Source organism: Caretta caretta, chromosome 9 (assembly GCF_965140235.1).
Source record: "Caretta caretta isolate rCarCar2 chromosome 9, rCarCar1.hap1, whole genome shotgun sequence".
Lineage (NCBI taxonomy): Eukaryota > Metazoa > Chordata > Testudines > Cheloniidae > Caretta > Caretta caretta.
The window spans coordinates 5,805,835-5,822,754 of NC_134214.1; the positions used below are offsets into that span (position 1 = coordinate 5,805,835).

The window sequence follows — 16,920 nt, forward strand, 5'->3', positions numbered from 1 at the left end:
AGCCATGCCAGCAAAACCTGGCTAGTGTGGACGTGGCTTGAGCCTGGACAAGCACTGAAGGGAGTTGATGAGACTCAGGTACTTTGCGAAGACCCACCCGAAAAGATTGTGCTGTTGGCTGACGGTTAAAGGGGAGGCGACCCGAGAGCCACCTTCCTGTGTCTGCAGGGGCTAAACAGCCGGGAGAGAGCGGTGGGATAAAGCCGGGTGATGGAAGCCTGTGGTTGAACATCGTGTAGATTTCCAAGATGGGAGAGCCAGCGAAGAGGGGGAGATGCCCTGGTTAGCCAGGACAAAGCAGGGAAGAGGCCTGCGCTGAGCAGGGCAAGGGGGGGTGGGGGCTTATTAAATAATTTGTGCTGTTTCCATCTCGACTGTCTTTTTAAAAGGGGACATGGAGGAGTATGAGAGCCCCGGACAAAGTGCATGTGTGACACTGGCTTGGTACCCTTTATTCCAGTCACTTCATTACCCAGCCCTAGGGCAATGCCTCTGACAGATGCTGCAGGCAGCTGTGGCTTCTCCACTCACAGGGGTCGAGATCCTCAGCTGGCGTCACTCAGCACGGCGGCAGTGAAGTCAACGTTACTCCGATCTCCGCCAGCTGAGGATCTGGCCCCGCGTTTGCCCTCTGTTTCCGTGTGAGTCATTGATCAGGCTGCCGCAAACACCCACGTCAACGTTACAAAGCTGCCAGTAACGGCTTGTCGCTTCGCCGAAGGTATTAGCAGAAGCCGCCTTACAGCACCACCTCCACACCCCACCCCAGCTCTCCCCTGCCCGGCCCTGCCTTGCTCCCTTCCCCCCCACACCCGCAAGCAGGGCAGTCCTTATTCCGCACCCTAAAGGGGAGCTCAGCTTCCTGCCCCACGGCGGGCGCCGAGCCCCGGGGAACCCGGCCCCGAGTGCGGGCGCCGAGCCCGGGGGAAGCCGGCCCCGAGTGCGGGTGCTGAGCCCGGGGAAGCCGGTGCTCAGATCTTTTGGGGACCTGTCCCCCGGGGCTCTTTCTGGGGTGCTCCATGAGTGCGGAAGCTGCAGGGCACTGCTCGCAAAGCCGGCGGCAGCCTGTAGCCAACCAGTGAGCCCAGCCTGGGGACTTTCCCCCCAGGTGTTTACAGACATCACTTCCCCACTGCCCCTCATGACTGAAAGCTGTTGTTACAGCGAGAGCTGTTCCTTGCACAAGTTCCTCATTCCCACAGCTGATGACAATCGGCGCTACACACGGCATCTCCCTGGGCTGCTAGCACCACTTTCATGCTTCTGGCCCTCAGGCAATCTGCAGCCACCGCTCCACACCTACCGAGGGTTTTTCCCCCCTCTATTTCCTCTTTCTCCTATTCAGACCCTGTAACACACAAAGTGAGATGCATTTGACACTCAGCCCATCAAGGTCATTGGTGGAGGTCACACAGAACCAAAGTGTCTGAATTGCCGGGACATTTGGGTCTGGAAGCTGCTCCTCGCTTTGTGGCTGACCCGTGGCTACTGAATGGACTGAAAAGCCAATTTCCCACCATTCTGGAACTTTGGGGAATGTTCAGAACCTGCTGCAATTCAGATGGGGAAACCGAGGCACAAAGCAGCGAAGTGACTCGCCCAAGGTCATGCAGTGAGTCAGTAACAGACCTGGGAATAGAACCCAGGAGTCCTGTCCTCCACTTTACTGCTCTAGCCCATGGAAAACAACCTTCCCTCCTTTTAAGGCCTCTCAGGTTCCTCATTGTAAGCACAAAATAATAGGTACCCATAACAAAGAGCTGTGTTTATGTTTGCGTGTATCCAGGGCATAAGGTACGGCCCTTGGACAGGACAGATCTTCTCACTCCTTAAGAATTCTTCCTCGTGATGGTCACACCCTTCATGGCATTTCTAAAGCAGTGTCTGGCCCTGGCTCTGTCACCAAAGTGGGCCAGTATCAGTCTCTTTAATGTACAGCTAAGGAAACTGAGGCAGGGAGCAGTTGAGGGCAGCATTTTCAAGTGGCCTCAGATTTTGGGATCTTATTTTTTAGGGTGTCCCTCCTCGGGTGTGACTGTCAGAGGTGCTGAGTGCCCTCAGCTCCCAATAGAAGGTCAGGGGGACTGGGGCGGGTGCTCAGCCCCTCTGCAGATCAGGACCAAGATGTCATAAGGCGGTTACCAAAAACGGAGGCTCTCCAAATCAATGGCCGCTTAGGATCAAATTGTCCTGTGGATTTGCTCGGGGTCACACAGCAAGTAGGACCCAGACCGCCTGCAACCACACCTGCCATCCTGTTTGTATCAGTTGCAACGGAAAGAAGAATCATAAGCACCTGGAGTTGGACTTGTTCTCTGGATGCTGGAGTTTGGTACAGACTTGGGCCCCAGCCAGGAAGAAGAGAGTAGCACGGTCCAGAGAAATGAGAACCGACCGGGATGAGGAGCTGCAGTTCCTCTGTCTGCCCTCAGAGCGTCTCTCTCACTCTTCCTTTCACTCTCCCAGCTCTTTCTCGGAGTTAGCCGTCTGATTTCTCAGAAGGGAGCGGTAATTTGGGGATGCCTTCATTTTCTGGGTGGTCAACCAAGGGCAGCCTGGTTTTCTGAACCTTCTCCCTTTCAGATGTCCCAAGTTGGGCCCCCACAAACGGATGCACCAAAATCACTAGTTCTGTTAATCTGCGGCCAAAATAAATGCTCCCTTTTCAGACCCGACAGGCGGGGCCAGGAGACCCAGGGCAAATGAAGCAGCATAGTCCCGTGTTTTCTCTCTGCCCATACCTCCCTGAAATAACCAATGCAACAAAACCCAGACAGGCTGCGTGTTAGCAGCACTGCAAAGGATGGCGTAGGGCTGGCAGAATTCGTTGGGGGAGCAGCCCTTGGCTCCACACTCAGTTCTCTCCTGAGCAACAAAGCCGAGGGCCCTGGGCACAACTTCCTGGGGGAGGTAAGATGCCCCGGCTGTAGCAGACAGGTGGAATAGGGGATGGAGGATGAAGGGGGCTGAGAGTTGCATTTTTGCATTGTTTGGACCAGGTGGAGAGGACTCAGTTTGGTTACTGTGAATCCTGGACTTCAGATTTCTTTACCAGGGGTGGTAGAAAGAGAGAGCCCGAGACATGAGGCCTGCTGTAAGGCTTAAGGTCTGAACTCAAGTCAGGCCCTGCTGAGATAAAGCAAAGTGAGCAAGAGCGTAGGCGCCGACTCCGTGGGGGCTCCAGGGCCGGAGCACCCACAGGGGAAAATAGTGGGTGCTCAGCACCCACCAGCCACCCATTGATCAGCTGTTCGGCGGGGGACAGGAGGCGCTGGGGGAGAGGGCAGAGCGCAGCATGCGGGGGAAGGGAGGCTCCGGCTCTCTCAGCCCCGGTCCCTGGCAGCAGGGCCTCCCTCTCCGCCCTGGCATGTTTCCAGCTCATTGGTCCCCTGGCCCCGGCAGCCGCAGGGAGCAGGCCGCCACTCAGGCAGGCTCTCTCAGGCAGAAGCCGCTCTGTCCCGCTCCCCGCCCGGCAGCCAGGAGTCGGACGAACATGCAGATAGCAGCTCCCTGGACATACACCCCCAGAACGCTGTTTTATTTCTACGCAGCTCTGAAAGCACTCGTTTGACGCTAACCTGATCATAGGGCAGAGTCAAGAGAGCTTTGATCAGTTTTGGTAGATGTGCGGAATGCTTCTCCTGTGAACCGCTTTTGTTCAACACAAACACTTGCCTCCACCACACAATGAACTCAAACAACAGTCTGCCTGAAATGCATTCCCCTCATAGACTTTATGGCCTCAAGGGACCATCATGATCCTCTCCTCTAACCTCCTGCACATCTGCAGGTCACAGAATCTCGTCCACCCACTCCAGCAATAGGCCCAGAACCTCTGGCTGAGTTACTGAAAGGCCTCAAATCTTCATTTAAAGACTGCAAGTTACAGAGAATCCACCCTTTACTCTAGTTCAAACCAGCAAGTGACCCGCGCCCCATGCTGCAGAGGAAGGCAAAAAAAAAACCACCCAGGGTCTCCACCAATCTGACCCGGGGAACCCCAAATAGGACGATCAGTTGACCCTGAGCATATTGGCAAGACTTACTGTCACAGAGTGTGGGGGAGTCCAGGCCCTGCACCCCTCTTCCTGGGATCCACTGAGACTCTCAGCCAGCCAGTAAAACAGAAGGTTTATTGGACAACAGGAACACAGTCCACAACAGAGCTTGTGGGTACAACCAGGACCCCTCAATCACGTCCTTCTGGGGGAGCAGGGAGCTTAGACCCCAGCCCTGGGGTTCCCTGTGTTCCTCTCCCCAGCCCCAAACTGAAAACTAAACCCACCCAGCGGGTTCCCTGCTGCAGTCTCCGTCCACATTCCTGGGCAGAGGTGTTACCTCCCCCTCCCCCTCCTGGCTCAGGTGACAGGCTCTCAGGTCTCCCATCCCCAGGGCACATTCCCAGGTCAACACTCCCCCCTCCCTGCTGAGTCACATCGTCACACTTACCAGGCAGACACCTGAGAAAGAATGCTCTGTAGTAACTCAACACCTTCACCATCTAGTGCCCAGCCATTGGAGATATTTGCTAACAGCAGTTGCAGGTGGGCCATATGCCATTGTAGGCAACCTCATTCTACCATCCTCTCCACTCATGGCAGACCTTCTTTTTTCCTTCTGAGGAGACCAACGTGGGAAACTTCATCTCAGGATGCAGCATCCCTAAATCCCGTACAATTTGGTCCTGCAGTGGAAGCTTCTCCACCAACTTATTGCAGGCTGCAACTTGGAATTTTTTCACCCCACTATGAAACCTTGTCCATGGAAGAGGATCCAGATCAGGGTTGGCTGACAGGGAGATTTTAGTCTTGGTGCTTTCCATCTTCCTTCTGGAGGTTTTGGTCCCTGAAGTCCAGAGAGGAAATATCAGCAGCACTGGTTACTACTGCCTCTAACACCACAGATCTGTTCAGGAGATTCCTGAGAAGACACATGCTCTCCTCCCATTCAAAGGCCCCCCTGGAATCTTCCACCGAAAAGAAGATGCCACTACACCACTCAGGGCATGCTCCTAAAAGAGACCATTTCAGCATCTTTTAAGTAACAAGCAACATGCTGAACTCTGCCTTGCTTCGCCACTTCAGAACTGCTGTTGTAATGTGCGAGAACGGGCTTCCCTTGGATATTGCATCTTTACAGCGGGTTGAAGAGTTAGCCATCTAGTTCCACCATGTTTGACCAGTATCAGTAGTGGAGCTGAGTTGTCCTTGATCATATTCTTCTTTTCCTTGTGCACGTCCATTGAAAAAATAGAAGATACCAACTAACATGCCTTCCATTGGTTTGGGGGTGGCTGTGACAGCAGCTTTCGCAATCAAGTTTCAGAGTAGCAGCCGTGTTAGTCTATATTCGCAAAAAGAACAGGAGAACTAGTGGCACCTTAGAGACGAACCAATTTATCTGAGCATAAGCTTTGGTGAGCTACAGCTCACTTCATCGGATGCATTCAGTGGAAAACTAATCAATTGTCACATTCAAATGATTTCAAAAGTAATGTGAATGTACCTCATCAAGAACATTTTTATTAATTACTGTATAGATGGCATTTCCCTCCTGTTAAGAGCCATCATAATTTTGTAACTAGGGAGGTGTTCTGTTGGAGGGGAAAAGGGAACACACCTGAACATGTGGAGGTTGTGTCCAGAAATGAGAGAGTTTGGGGAGGAAATTATTGAAGAGATTCATTGTGTAACAAAATGCCGGCTTCCTAGAGATTCCCCTGACCTGCTTACTTCAGGCTCCACAAAAGGATCTACATTTTAAGTAGAACAACAAAGTAATTTCTTTACTATTGTTAGAGACAAGATAGGTGAGGTAATATTGGACCAACTTCTGTTGGTGAAGAGACAAGCTTTTGAGCTTACAGAGCTGAAGAAGAGCTCGCTGGAACCCAAAAAGTTGTCCCTTTCACCAAGAGAAGTTGGTCCAATAAACGATATTACCCCACTCACCTCGTCTCTCTCTTATCTTGGGACCAACATGGCTACAACAACACTGCAAACAATTTTCTGTTGTTAGCAGCTAGACTTTGAATTGCCATGACTGGAAAAATGGAACTCCACTTTCTACGGAATTGTGGTACCGTGACATATGGACTGTCCTTGTAATGGAAAAGTTTTCACACCATGTCCACGAGAGAAGCACCACAAATAGGTTCGGTATTTAGAAATTTGCTCACCCCTTTTTAATGTACCCAGAGGAAGACGGTTCCACCCTCCTACCCCCCAGCCAGAATCTTTAGCCAGGTTCATTGAATATTAATCCTGAATAAGTAATGTAAGATGTAGTATGGTAACGTTTTTATTATGACTTAGAACTACATAAATATGCAGGAGCCAGAAATGAGGATACAGGCAGGGTTTTTTGTTTTTGTTTTTTTGGGGGGGTGAATCTCAATTAATTGCCCAAATGGTTAACAATCGTTCATTATTCTTTTATTCCTCCTTGTCGCCCCCCTACACTCTCCCCCCCCGCTCCTTCTTGGCTCCCCAGCAGAGGGAAAGAGCCCCAGGGCAGCGGGAGGCAGGAAGTGGGGATGCTGCTGGGACTGGGGCCCCAAATCCCGCTGCTGAGGCAGGCCCATAAGTACAGCAGGCCCGGAGATCCGTGTCCTCTGCCCTGGCAGTCCTGGGCCAAAGCAGGTTTCCATTATATCCAGGGGTTACGCTTTGGCTCAGTGGGGACCGGGGCTTCTCCCCGCCCGGCGCCAAATCGGGATTAGCCCGGGCGAGGGCGGGCAACTCTCACGTGTGCCATGTAACAAGTTACACAAGACAGTGTTGCAGGATTCAATGCTGCCCTTCCGGGTCCCCCCAGCCCCAGAGATCCCCCCCGACCCCGCTCCCACCCTTCCGGGGGGGATCCCACCCTAGAGACCCCCCCAACCCTTCCGGGTCCCCCCAGAAACCCCCCCACCCTTCCGGGCAGCCCCGCCCCAGAGATCCCCCCCACCCTTCCGGGTCCCCCCAGCCCCAGAGACCTCCCCACCCCTCCGGGGGCCCCGCCCTAGAGATCCCTCCACCCTTCCGGGTACCCCCCGCCCTCCCGGGGGGGGCGCCCTAGAGATTCCCCCGATCCTCCCCCCCCTTCCGGGGGTTCCCGCCCCAGAGATCCCTCCACCCTTCCGGGGGGGGCCGCCCTAGAGATCCCCCCGATCTCCCCCACCCTTCCGGGGGGTCCGCCCCAGAGATGCTGCCCCCTGCCTCGGGCTCCGCCCCAGCGGTCCCCGTCCACACCGTGGTTCTGGGGCCGCCTCCCAGGCTCCGCCCCGCTCGCTCCGCCCCACGTTGTGTAAACGGGCCCGGAGCAGCCGCTGCAGCCGGCCGGGAAGCGGGTCTCCGGGGCCCCGGAGCCGCCGCACAGGTGAGGGGGTGGCGGGCGGGAGCTGTCCCCGGGCAGGCTGCGGGGCAAGGCGGGCTAGAGGGGGGCTCCGGGCTCCCCCGCACGCTCCCTGCCCCACAGGATGCAGGGGAGAGGGGAGCGGGTCCCTGCTCCTGCACAGACTCGAGATAGGGGGGGACCCCCTGCCCCCCCCGCATCTGTCCCTACTGCCCTGTCCTGAGGCTGACCCCAAAGCAGCCCCCGGGCCAGGGCTCGCATGGGCAAATTCAGCCAAGGGGGCGATTCTGGCCCTCTGCCCATCCCAGGCTGCGCTGCTACATCCGTGCCCACGGGCTCCCCAAGCCTCGGGACCTGCAGCAGCCCGCCGTGGGTCTCACTGCCCCAGCCTGGGCGCCCAGACCTGGCAGGGACGGGCACAGTCTAAATCAGTGAGAGTCAGGCAGGACTAAAGTATGAGTGTGAATTGAAAGCAGATTAACTAATCTGGATTAAGGCCCTGGCGGGAGGCTGTTCCAGAGAAAGGGGGGGCAGGAATAGTTCCTCCCTAGCAGCAACTCCGGAATCCCACCCCCGGTACACAAGCTCGGGCCTACCAGTCCCGGCTGCAGCATGGGGTGTGGAGTTTGTTCTAAAGATGAATTTTGTAGCAGGGGCTAGAGCTGCTCCAGTGTCCCCCACCCCAACCGCTCAAAAACCATCAGTTACACCCTCAAAAATGATGAAAGCAATTTAGAAATAATGAGACATGAAAGAAGCACATCGCTGGCGTTCTGGGACTATGCCTGCTGGGGTTGGAGACCCCAGAGCCCATCTTTTCAAGCTTTTCCCTGCAATCACAAAAGCTGGAAACTCCCCCCTTTCTATTAATGCAAGCGGAGAGTCTCCCATAATCACATGACTCCAGAAGCTGGGACTTAAAAACAAACAAACATGCAGACTCCCAGGAGACAGCAAAAAGTCAGGAGTTCTCTGCAGCAGTTGCCAGGTCCCAGCCTGCTGCCTCGGGCCCTCAGGGGCCTTCTGTTGGGCTTGAGCCGGAGTGTAACATGCCACGATCTGTAGTCTCTGCAGCTTTTACACCTATTGCAGTTGAGGGTGGCTGGGGGCCAGGTCTGTCTCTCATCAGGCAAGTTCAAGATATGCAGCAGGGTTTTTTGGTTTTTTTCCACCCATCGAATTTGTGAGCTTTTATGTTCAATGGCGGGGCTGAGCAGCCACCTTTGGAGCTATGCAGGAGGAATCAGACTAGCGGCCGTGTTCCAACACAGAGGTGGCTGCCACTGCACAGTGGGGAACTGATTCTTGCTGTGTACGGTTGATGAAGTGCTTTGGGATCGGAGTCTGTAAGGCGCTATAAGGAAGGTAAGGTATTAGATTCCTGTTGGGGGCACAGAACGCCTACTGGCAACTGCGAATAGCCCCCGAAGGCTTCAGGGAAACATACGAGCGATTGTCTCGACTGAGAAGTTCCAAGGAGAGGCCTACAAAGAGGTGTGTGTTTCTCTGCCCACAGATAGTTTCACGCCAACAAGCTGCTGCTGGGAAGGTTGGCTGGAGTCGGCTCCTCTGCAGCTGCCTGGTGTGGCTGCTGGAGACTGCATGGTGTGTCGGGGCTGTGCCCGCCCCATAGGACGGCAGCGAGCATGTCTCAGAAGAGCAGGAACCGGCGGGCACATGGCAGGGAGGCCACCACGGCCAGTCCTGCTGGCTGTGGGGATACAGCGAGGACTAGAACTGCTGCGGTGCCCCATAGTCAGCTGAAAGGCAAACGGAAGGTCCTGGCAGAGCCCAGTGGGGCAGAGGCGTTGACCGTGGCTAAGAGGAGGAGGAAGGAAGGGGAGGCGGTGGAGGGGGGAGGAGCTGGGAGCCTGGGGGAAGCCGTGCGGCAGGCGCGGCTGCGGGTTGCCCCCTCTGTGCAGGAGTTCAAGTACAACAAGAAGCGAGTGCGCCTGGTCTCAGAGAGCTCCGACCTCAAGGATGCCGCCAAGGGCGTTGTGTACTGGATGTCTCGAGACCAGAGGGTGCAAGGTACGATCCATCCCGGGACCAGGATGCAGCACGGGGGGCGTGAAAGTCTATGGGGAGTCAAAGCCCTTGTCCCCTCCCCCTTGCCCCTAGAGCAAGTTCTTGCAGTTGAGACCTTGATGGTGCCAATTGAGATCCCTGGTCCCTCAACTGATGCAGACAGTGCTGGGCTCCCCGTCCAGCATCATGGCCTAGTAGGATTCCTTTTGGGAAGCCCCCTCGGCAATGTTCATGGCTAGAGCATGTGATTTTTCTCTTTACCCGGGCACCAGTTCTCCGTGGGTTTTATTTTGGAGTTTGTGGCTTTAGCCGAATCTCCGCCCCCGTAGCTCAGCTCCCCCCAAGCCGTGAGCTAGGGGTGGGCTTGAGGAGAGATGGATTTGGCTTCGGCTTCAACTCTGCTAGGGGCTTTACACGGGTGGGTCAGTATCAATAGCTCCCTTTTACAGATGGGGAAACCGAGGCACATTCCGCTCATTTCGGTGCCTGCAAGACAGCTGTGAAGCCAAGGTCTCCTGGCTCCCAGTTCTGGGCCTGAGCCATGGGCTGAGCATTTGGCAGGGCTTCTCTGTAGTAATGCAAAGTGTCCATCGAATGCAGTCAGGTGCTCTCTCTCTCTCTCTCCAGATAACTGGGCTTTCCTGTACGCCCAGCGCTTGGCCCTGAAACAGCAGCTCCCTCTGCATGTCTGCTTCTGCCTGGTGCCCAAGTTCCTGGAGGCCACCATCCGTCACTTCGGCTTCATGCTGAAAGGCCTGCAGGAAGTGGCCGAGGTACCGGTTGCTTAGGAAATGCCATAGAAGGGAGGGTCAGAGCAGGAGCGGAGCGCTGGCCTAGGACACACAGTAATGGGGGCAGGCGTGCGGCTCTCAGCAATGTCCCAGTGTGAGCGAAGGGCCCGATCTTGCCAAGAGTACTGTTGCGGGATTTTTCCAGCGCTGTCTTCTCTCATGGGGGAAGAGGGGAGTTGAACTTGGAATCGTTTCCCTTCTCCTGGCTCTACAGGGCTGCTCGCAGGCCCAACATCTCTGTGCAACACCAAGCGTTTGTCTGGAAAGCAAAGTCACGCCAATTGCAGGGACCCAGCCCGCCCTGGGATCTTTATAGCCTGTCACTGTAAGCAGAGATTAGCAAAGCCACCCAAGGAATTGGGTGCTGCAAGCGAATGACGTGGAGCACCCAACTCTTGGTTGGAGCCCAGCTGGGGTGGCGCTGGGCAGCTTGGCCTGGAGGAGCAGTTATAGAAACCAGGCTCTTTGCCCCATGTTCACAGAGCCTTTCCCTTCGTTCCAGGAGTGCCAGGAGCTGGACATCCCCTTCCACCTGCTCATCGGCTTTGCCAAGGATGTGCTGCCTGCCTTCGTGACGGACCGTGGCCTCGGCGGAGTGGTGACAGACTTCTCCCCGCTCCGTGTCCCCATGCAGTGGGTGGAAGATGTCAAAGAGAGGCTCCCGGGAGATGTGCCGTTTGTACAGGTGGGGGTCTGGGCTGCGGGGGAGGGGGAGCGTGGGGCTGGGGGCTCTGTACATAGGCCGTTTCTCCATGCTGGCAGGTGATCTCAAGGCGGTGGTGTTAATAGCAGGGCTAACAGCTGGCTCCCAGCCCTTTAAATAGGGGGCTGAGAGGCAGAATGAAAGCGTCGAGAGCTGGTCGCTGCAGATTGAACAGCGGGGTGCTGCTGTGGTCCCAAGATCAGCTTTAGAGAAGGTTGGGGACTGGGGTGGAACTCAAGCAGGTAATTGGCAGCAGGGCGGGGAACTCGTTCTGACGCTTGGAAGGTTTTTGAGCGTGTAAGTGTATCTTGGACGGAGTCAGAAGTTTGGGGGCAGGGAGGGAGTTGGAGGGAGGGGGGAGTGAATGAGATTATACTGGGGCCATCCCCCTTCATGGGGACACGCAGCCACTGCCCAGAGCTGGTGACTGCAGGCGCAGGGAGTAATGCCTTACAAGTACTGTTCCAGGGAGAAATTCCCCCTCACCTCAAATGCCCCATTCGTATTCCCCACGAGAATCAATCTGGGACTGAGCAGGTTCCTGGCAGATGTCTGGGCCAAGAGAGAAACACGCAAGGCCCTTTGGGGTGGGGTCAGCTCTGCTGAATTCAGCACCTGTTTTTTTGTTAAAAGAGACTCTTTTTAAATTAAAAAAAAAATCACCGGCCGAGCTGTTATGCAGCTGAGCTCCATCTTCCCCAGACCATGGTGTGTGGAGCCCTGGCTGGATCCAAGTGGGCATCTCCTCCTGCTCCTAGACTGGCCTGATTCTAGTCACTTTCATTTCCAGGCCCCACAGCCCAGCACCAGACTGCAGGGAAAGGTTAGCTTGATCGCGGGCAGGGAGGGGGAGTTGAAATTAAAAACAAAGCCATGGGAAGGTTTGGGTGGATCTAGGGCTCGGTCAGAGTGTGGGTGGGGGGGCGTCATGTTTCTCATCCCCCGTGCAGCCTGCCTATTCCCAGCTCGCCGGCTGCTTTCCAGGTTGATGCTCACAACATTGTCCCGTGCTGGGTTACCTCAGACAAGCAGGAGTACGGAGCCAGGACAATTCGACGGAAGATCCACGATCGGCTCCCCGAGTTCCTCACGGAATTCCCTCCCGTCATCAAGCACCCGTTCCCGCCCACAGCCCCGGCAGAGGTAACGTCTGGAGTCCTTTAGCCGCACGCCCCAGGCGGCTCCCAGCAGAGCATCCCAAACACTAGCTAAGCTTCAAACCCCACTGGAATGTGGGCGTGATCTCCATTTTACAATGGGGGGGAAGGGAAATTGAGGCTGTGGGGTGAAGTAACTTGCCCAGAGTCACACAAAGGCAGTGGCGGAGCTGGGAACAGATCAGAAATCCCAATTTCCAATTCCCTGGTGCAGTAGGGTTTAAAGGAACCTTAGCTTCACCAAAAGCAGATGGAGTATCAGCAAGCTATGGCCAGGGTGTATTTAGTAATGGGGGGGGGCAGGGTAGGATCTGTCTGATCCAAAGCAGCCATCAGAACCGGCCCTGTCTGCCGTAGCATCCTGGGCAGGGCGGGAACATCTGCAGCTTGGCTAAAGCCTCCTTGCAATTGTGCAGCCCATAGACTGGAGCGCCTGCCGCGCCAGCCTGCAGGTGGACTGCTCGGTGAAGGAGGTGAGGTGGGCGACGCCGGGGACGGCCGCGGGGCTGGCCATGCTGGAGTCGTTCATAGGTGAGCGGCTGAAATCCTTCGGTACCGACCGGAACAACCCGACCAGGGCAGCGCTCAGCAACCTCTCGCCGTGGTTCCACTTTGGTGAGTGGCCCCTGGAAACCCACGTAGCTCTGAAGGGCAACAGTCTTGACTGATCTAGGTAATTACCCCTTCCGGGCACAGTATGGCCTCTGGAGGGAGGTAAGTGGCCCGGGCCAAGGAGAGATGGCTAGTGAGGGGCCGTAACTCCTGTAGGTTTAATTCAGTCGCTTTCCTCACCTTGGTGACTGTCCCCTGATGGGTTAAGAACGGTATCCGGGCTGCTGGAGGGAAGAGCATTGGTCCAGGTTTCTCCCTTGGGGCTGATTGAGTTGGTCTCTGAGCCCCATGGCAGCTTGGGGGGTACAAAGGCCTGGCTGCTGGTGTTTCATGCTGCACTGAGGTTAGCTGTAGATATTTATATGAACTGGATCAATCCCAGCGGAGGAAACACCGTGCACCTGAAGGGGGATGGGTACTGGGGCTGTGCCAGCTAATCCTATGCTGCTCTGGCGTTCGATCCCACGTGCTCAGGCCAGGCCGGCAGCACGCCAGCTCCCGTGGGAGCCGGAGAGTACAGGGCTCAGCGGCCGAACGCCCTCTCTGCTTCCCTGTCTCTTCTCCCCGCCCCGTTCCCGGACAGGCCAGGTCTCCGTCCAGCGGGCCATCCTGGAGGTGCAGAAATACCGCAGTCGGTACAAGGAGTCGGTGGATGGGTTCACCGAGGAGGCCGTGGTCCGGAGGGAGCTGGCCGACAACTTCTGCTATTACAACAGAAACTACGACAAGGTGGAAGGTAACGTGTGGCCCGTGCCCTGGGGGAGCGACAGCCGGTGGTACTCACAGTGCGCGAGAGCACGCTGGTGCGTGGGGAGTGACTGGTGGGGGGGGAAGCTAGTCCTGCCTCTGCCCAGACCTGCTGGCAGGATTGGAGCCTCCAGCCCAGCGGCTCCATCACCCAGCGGCTCCAGAGTCCCTGTCTTCGGGAGCCTGGCTCCCCAGGCTACGTGCTCTCCAGTCCGACCGTTATGTTTTGAAGGTGCGTACGACTGGGCCAAAACCACCCTGAAGCTCCACGCCCAAGACAAGAGGTCTCACCTCTACGAGCTGAAGCAGCTGGAGGAGGGGAAGACGCACGACCCGCTCTGGAACGCTGCCCAGGTACCAACCAGCCTGAGCTTCTGCCTCCCCTCCTGGATCCATTGGGTGTTAGCACCGAGCACCCCAAACAGCCCCAGTCCTGGTGGGTTCCCATAACAGAGCCGGCCATAGAGCACACCTGCTTCTCTGCACCTCTGGCCAGCGTGTGCCCTTTGAATATGGGTTATAGCAGATATTCCCCAGCCAAGTACGCAGGGCAGAGAGCTCCAGCAGCCAGGTGGGGCCTGCAGGCCAGAGCTTGGCTCTCTCCATTGAGGGAGACTGTGAGGAAGGTAGCCATAAAACTCCTAGGTAGATAGGAAACTGAGGCCGAGGCCAGGTCCAGGCAGGCCCCACCCCTCACTCTTCACCCCAGATTCCACACAGGTGTGTCTTGTTCTCACCTCCCTCCTCTCCCTCGCCGAGCAGCCTAGGTTCTCCTGCTGGGGCGAGGTTGCGGCTCTCATGTTGGGCTCTCCCCCTCCCTGCAGCTCCAGATGGTTCACGAGGGGAAGATGCACGGGTTCCTACGCATGTACTGGGCCAAGAAAATCCTGGAGTGGACCCGCTCCCCCGAAGAGGCCCTGAAGTTCGCCATCTACCTCAACGATCGCTATGAGCTGGACGGCCGGGATCCCAACGGCTACGTAGGTTAGTGACTAGCGCATGGGAGTGAGAAACCCTTGAGAGCTTGGGGAGGGGGATCCTGTCTGCTTGGCTGTGAGGGGGCTGCCAAGGTCCCCTTACACAGGTTAAAGGGCCCCCAGTTGCCCCCACATAGCCTGTCCAGCTCCCTCTCCCTCATACAGCCCCTACCCCTGTATCCCTCCCTTGCCAGGGCTTGTAGCAGGCTCCTGGGGGCCTGTGAAGAGGTGCAGGAGGGTACAGGAGACCTGACTGTGGGTTCTGTGCCTGGCAGGCTGCATGTGGTCCATCTGCGGGATCCACGACCAGGGTTGGGCCGAGCGGGCCGTGTTTGGGAAGATCCGCTACATGAACTACGCCGGCTGCAAGAGGAAATTCGACGTGGGGCAGTTCGAGCGCAGATACGATCCCCGCAAACTGGGCCAGTAGCTCTGCCGGGGGCAACTCCTGCTGAAAGCAGGATGGCTGGTGCTTGTGGGGGGTGGGGGGGTTCTCTGCTGGGCCTTCCAACGTTTGCATTTCCCCTAAATACCATTGAAACCCCTGAGCATCTGAGACGAGAGCCAGCAGGGACTCTGCTGCCCTTGCCAGGGTGCTGCTCAACCTCTTCCCTACAGGCCTCCAAGGCAGTGATTTGGGCATCATGCCGGGAGCTGGGGCAGCCAGCCCAAGGTTTTCCCGGGATGCCCACAGTTTTCTCTGGCACAGCCCCAGATGTGCCACCTCCCCCTACTAGCCGGGGACAGCTCAGCAATTATGGCAGCTATAAAAGCTATTTGATATTTCGAGGGGGGACAGGTTCGCCAACCACCCCAACTGCTGGGGGAGGAGAGACACTGTGCCTTTTCCAGTCTAGCCCTTGCATGCAGCAGGTAGACAGGCCTGGCTCTTAGAGCTGTGGGATGGAAAACAGCAGCATTTCGCACGCTGGGCTTGTAGCTTAGCACTTCCGAACTGACTGCGTCTAGAACGAGCTGCTGGCTGACAGAGGCAGGGGGATCTCGGAGCAAATCCACCGCTGCTGGCAGGGTCTCAGATGGGAGCTCCCTGGCAAAACACACTGACTTCAACGGGCTGCCTTACCTCTAGGGGCTTTCCTGCCCCACCACATGCAGACATGGAGGCTTGTCTTATCCCAGGCAGCAAGCAAGTAGGGTTTTCAGAGTGACTGTTAAAAGCCCAGTGACTTGCAGCAGGGTCTGTCTCGTAAACCTTACCACACCCAGCCCTGGTGTCTGTGTCATTCCTGCAGCAGTCAGCAGAGTTTCGATGGGATCAGAGGAAGACAAGAACTGGGGCTGCCCAGCCCTTGCCCTAAAGCTTAGCAAGCAGCAGCTCAGCTCAGCGCGACGGTCCACCAGCCTGGGGCTGCTCTGACTGCCCGAGATGCTCTAGGGAAGGGGATAGTCGGGCACCGCTGGCTACCCCCAGCCGTTAGTGCTGCACGAGGCCGTGAAACACAGAGGCCTAGACGCGGTCAGACCAGCACACGTTTGTTCACAGGCGTCGAGGTTGTGGCGTGTTACTACGCGCTCTGCTTCGGTCCCGTTTTCAGAGCTCGCACCGTTACAAACGCAGGTCTTTGCATGTGTGCGTCTACCCTGCCGTAGCGTTTCCCCCATCAGTGCTAACATTACCCAGAACACTAGGGGGCACTCTTGGGTCAAAGGTAAAGCCAAGAACATACCTATACAGCCGACCCTGAACCGCACAGCATCGGGCCAGGGGTTTAATCCCACTGGAATATTGACTTGCAGGTAAATTAGAACATCTCTTCCTGCATCGCTTGGCTTTCTGGGCTGGTCACCCACCACATCGTAACCAGGCCTGATCCTGCTTAATAACACACCTACAAGTTGAACCTCCCTGGTCCAGCAACATCCGTAGTCTGGCACAGGGGCTGGAGCACCCCTGGGGAAAAATTAGTGGGTGTGGAGCATCCGCTGGCACCAAGCTTCCCCCTCTGCCCCCCTCCTCCCTCCCACGCCTCTGTAGTCCCAGCCTCGGGTAGTGAGGGGCATGGACAGGGGTAAGGCTGGGACCATAGCTGGGGGTGGCTGTGGAACCCGGAGTGAAGCCCCATAGCCAGGACCCTGGGTTGGCAGCAGGGGGGCCAGCATCGGAGCCCCTGGGTGGGGGGCCAGCAGCCAAGAGCCTGGGTGGCAGTGGGATCCCCGGGCAGGGGGCCATGCTGGGCGCAAAGCCTGGGGGTGCTGCAACACCCTCTGCACCCCTACTTCCCCCGCCTATGGAGACCCGCTGGCACTCTGCATTGACCTCCCGTGCTTCGGCAAATTCTCTGGTTCGGCACCCGTCAGGTCCTGAGGGTGCCAGACCAGAGAGGTTCAGCCTGTAGATCCCTGGTTTCCAGCAGCAAGTTGGCCTCGGTTTTTTTTTTCACTTGTCCATCACTGTGTTTTTAAATGAAAGGAATGCAAACAGCAGGTGAGCGGCACTCTGGGGAAGTCAGCACTGGTGCTTTCCTGGCTCTTATGAGCAAGATCTTTGTACTTCTTTCTTTCAGCCAGCTTTAATAAACTCCAATACAGCTGAGGTCAAGCAAGAG

The 16,920-nt window shown here is 56.6% G+C and overlaps 1 protein-coding gene across 1 annotated transcript; it reads left to right on the plus strand.

Annotated features, from left to right (window-relative positions):
• Window positions 1-7,272: 7,272 nt before the first annotated feature.
• LOC125642824 (deoxyribodipyrimidine photo-lyase) lies at window positions 7,273-16,913 on the plus strand. Its single transcript, XM_048864672.2, has 10 exons — window positions 7,273-7,362; window positions 8,855-9,369; window positions 9,994-10,139; window positions 10,660-10,842; window positions 11,845-12,003; window positions 12,434-12,632; window positions 13,213-13,365; window positions 13,609-13,730; window positions 14,201-14,360; window positions 14,629-16,913. The coding sequence occupies exons 2-10, from the start codon at window positions 8,985-8,987 to the stop codon at window positions 14,781-14,783; spliced, it is 1,662 nt and encodes a 553-aa protein (XP_048720629.2). The 5' UTR covers window positions 7,273-7,362; window positions 8,855-8,984; the 3' UTR covers window positions 14,784-16,913.
• The last annotated feature ends 7 nt before the right edge of the window (window positions 16,914-16,920 follow it).

What these genes read in the sequence shown, in the direction of transcription:
- LOC125642824 (XM_048864672.2), top strand. Translation starts at nt 8,985, where the DNA reads ATGTCTCAGAAGAGCAGGAACCGGCGGGCACATGGCAGGGAGGCCACC. An exon ending in AAACTACGACAAGGTGGAAG is followed by an intron (nt 13,366 to 13,608) that starts GTAACGTGTGGC and finishes TATGTTTTGAAG; the next exon opens with GTGCGTACGACTGGGCCAAA. An exon ending in GGATCCCAACGGCTACGTAG is followed by an intron (nt 14,361 to 14,628) that starts GTTAGTGACTAG and finishes TGTGCCTGGCAG; the next exon opens with GCTGCATGTGGTCCATCTGC.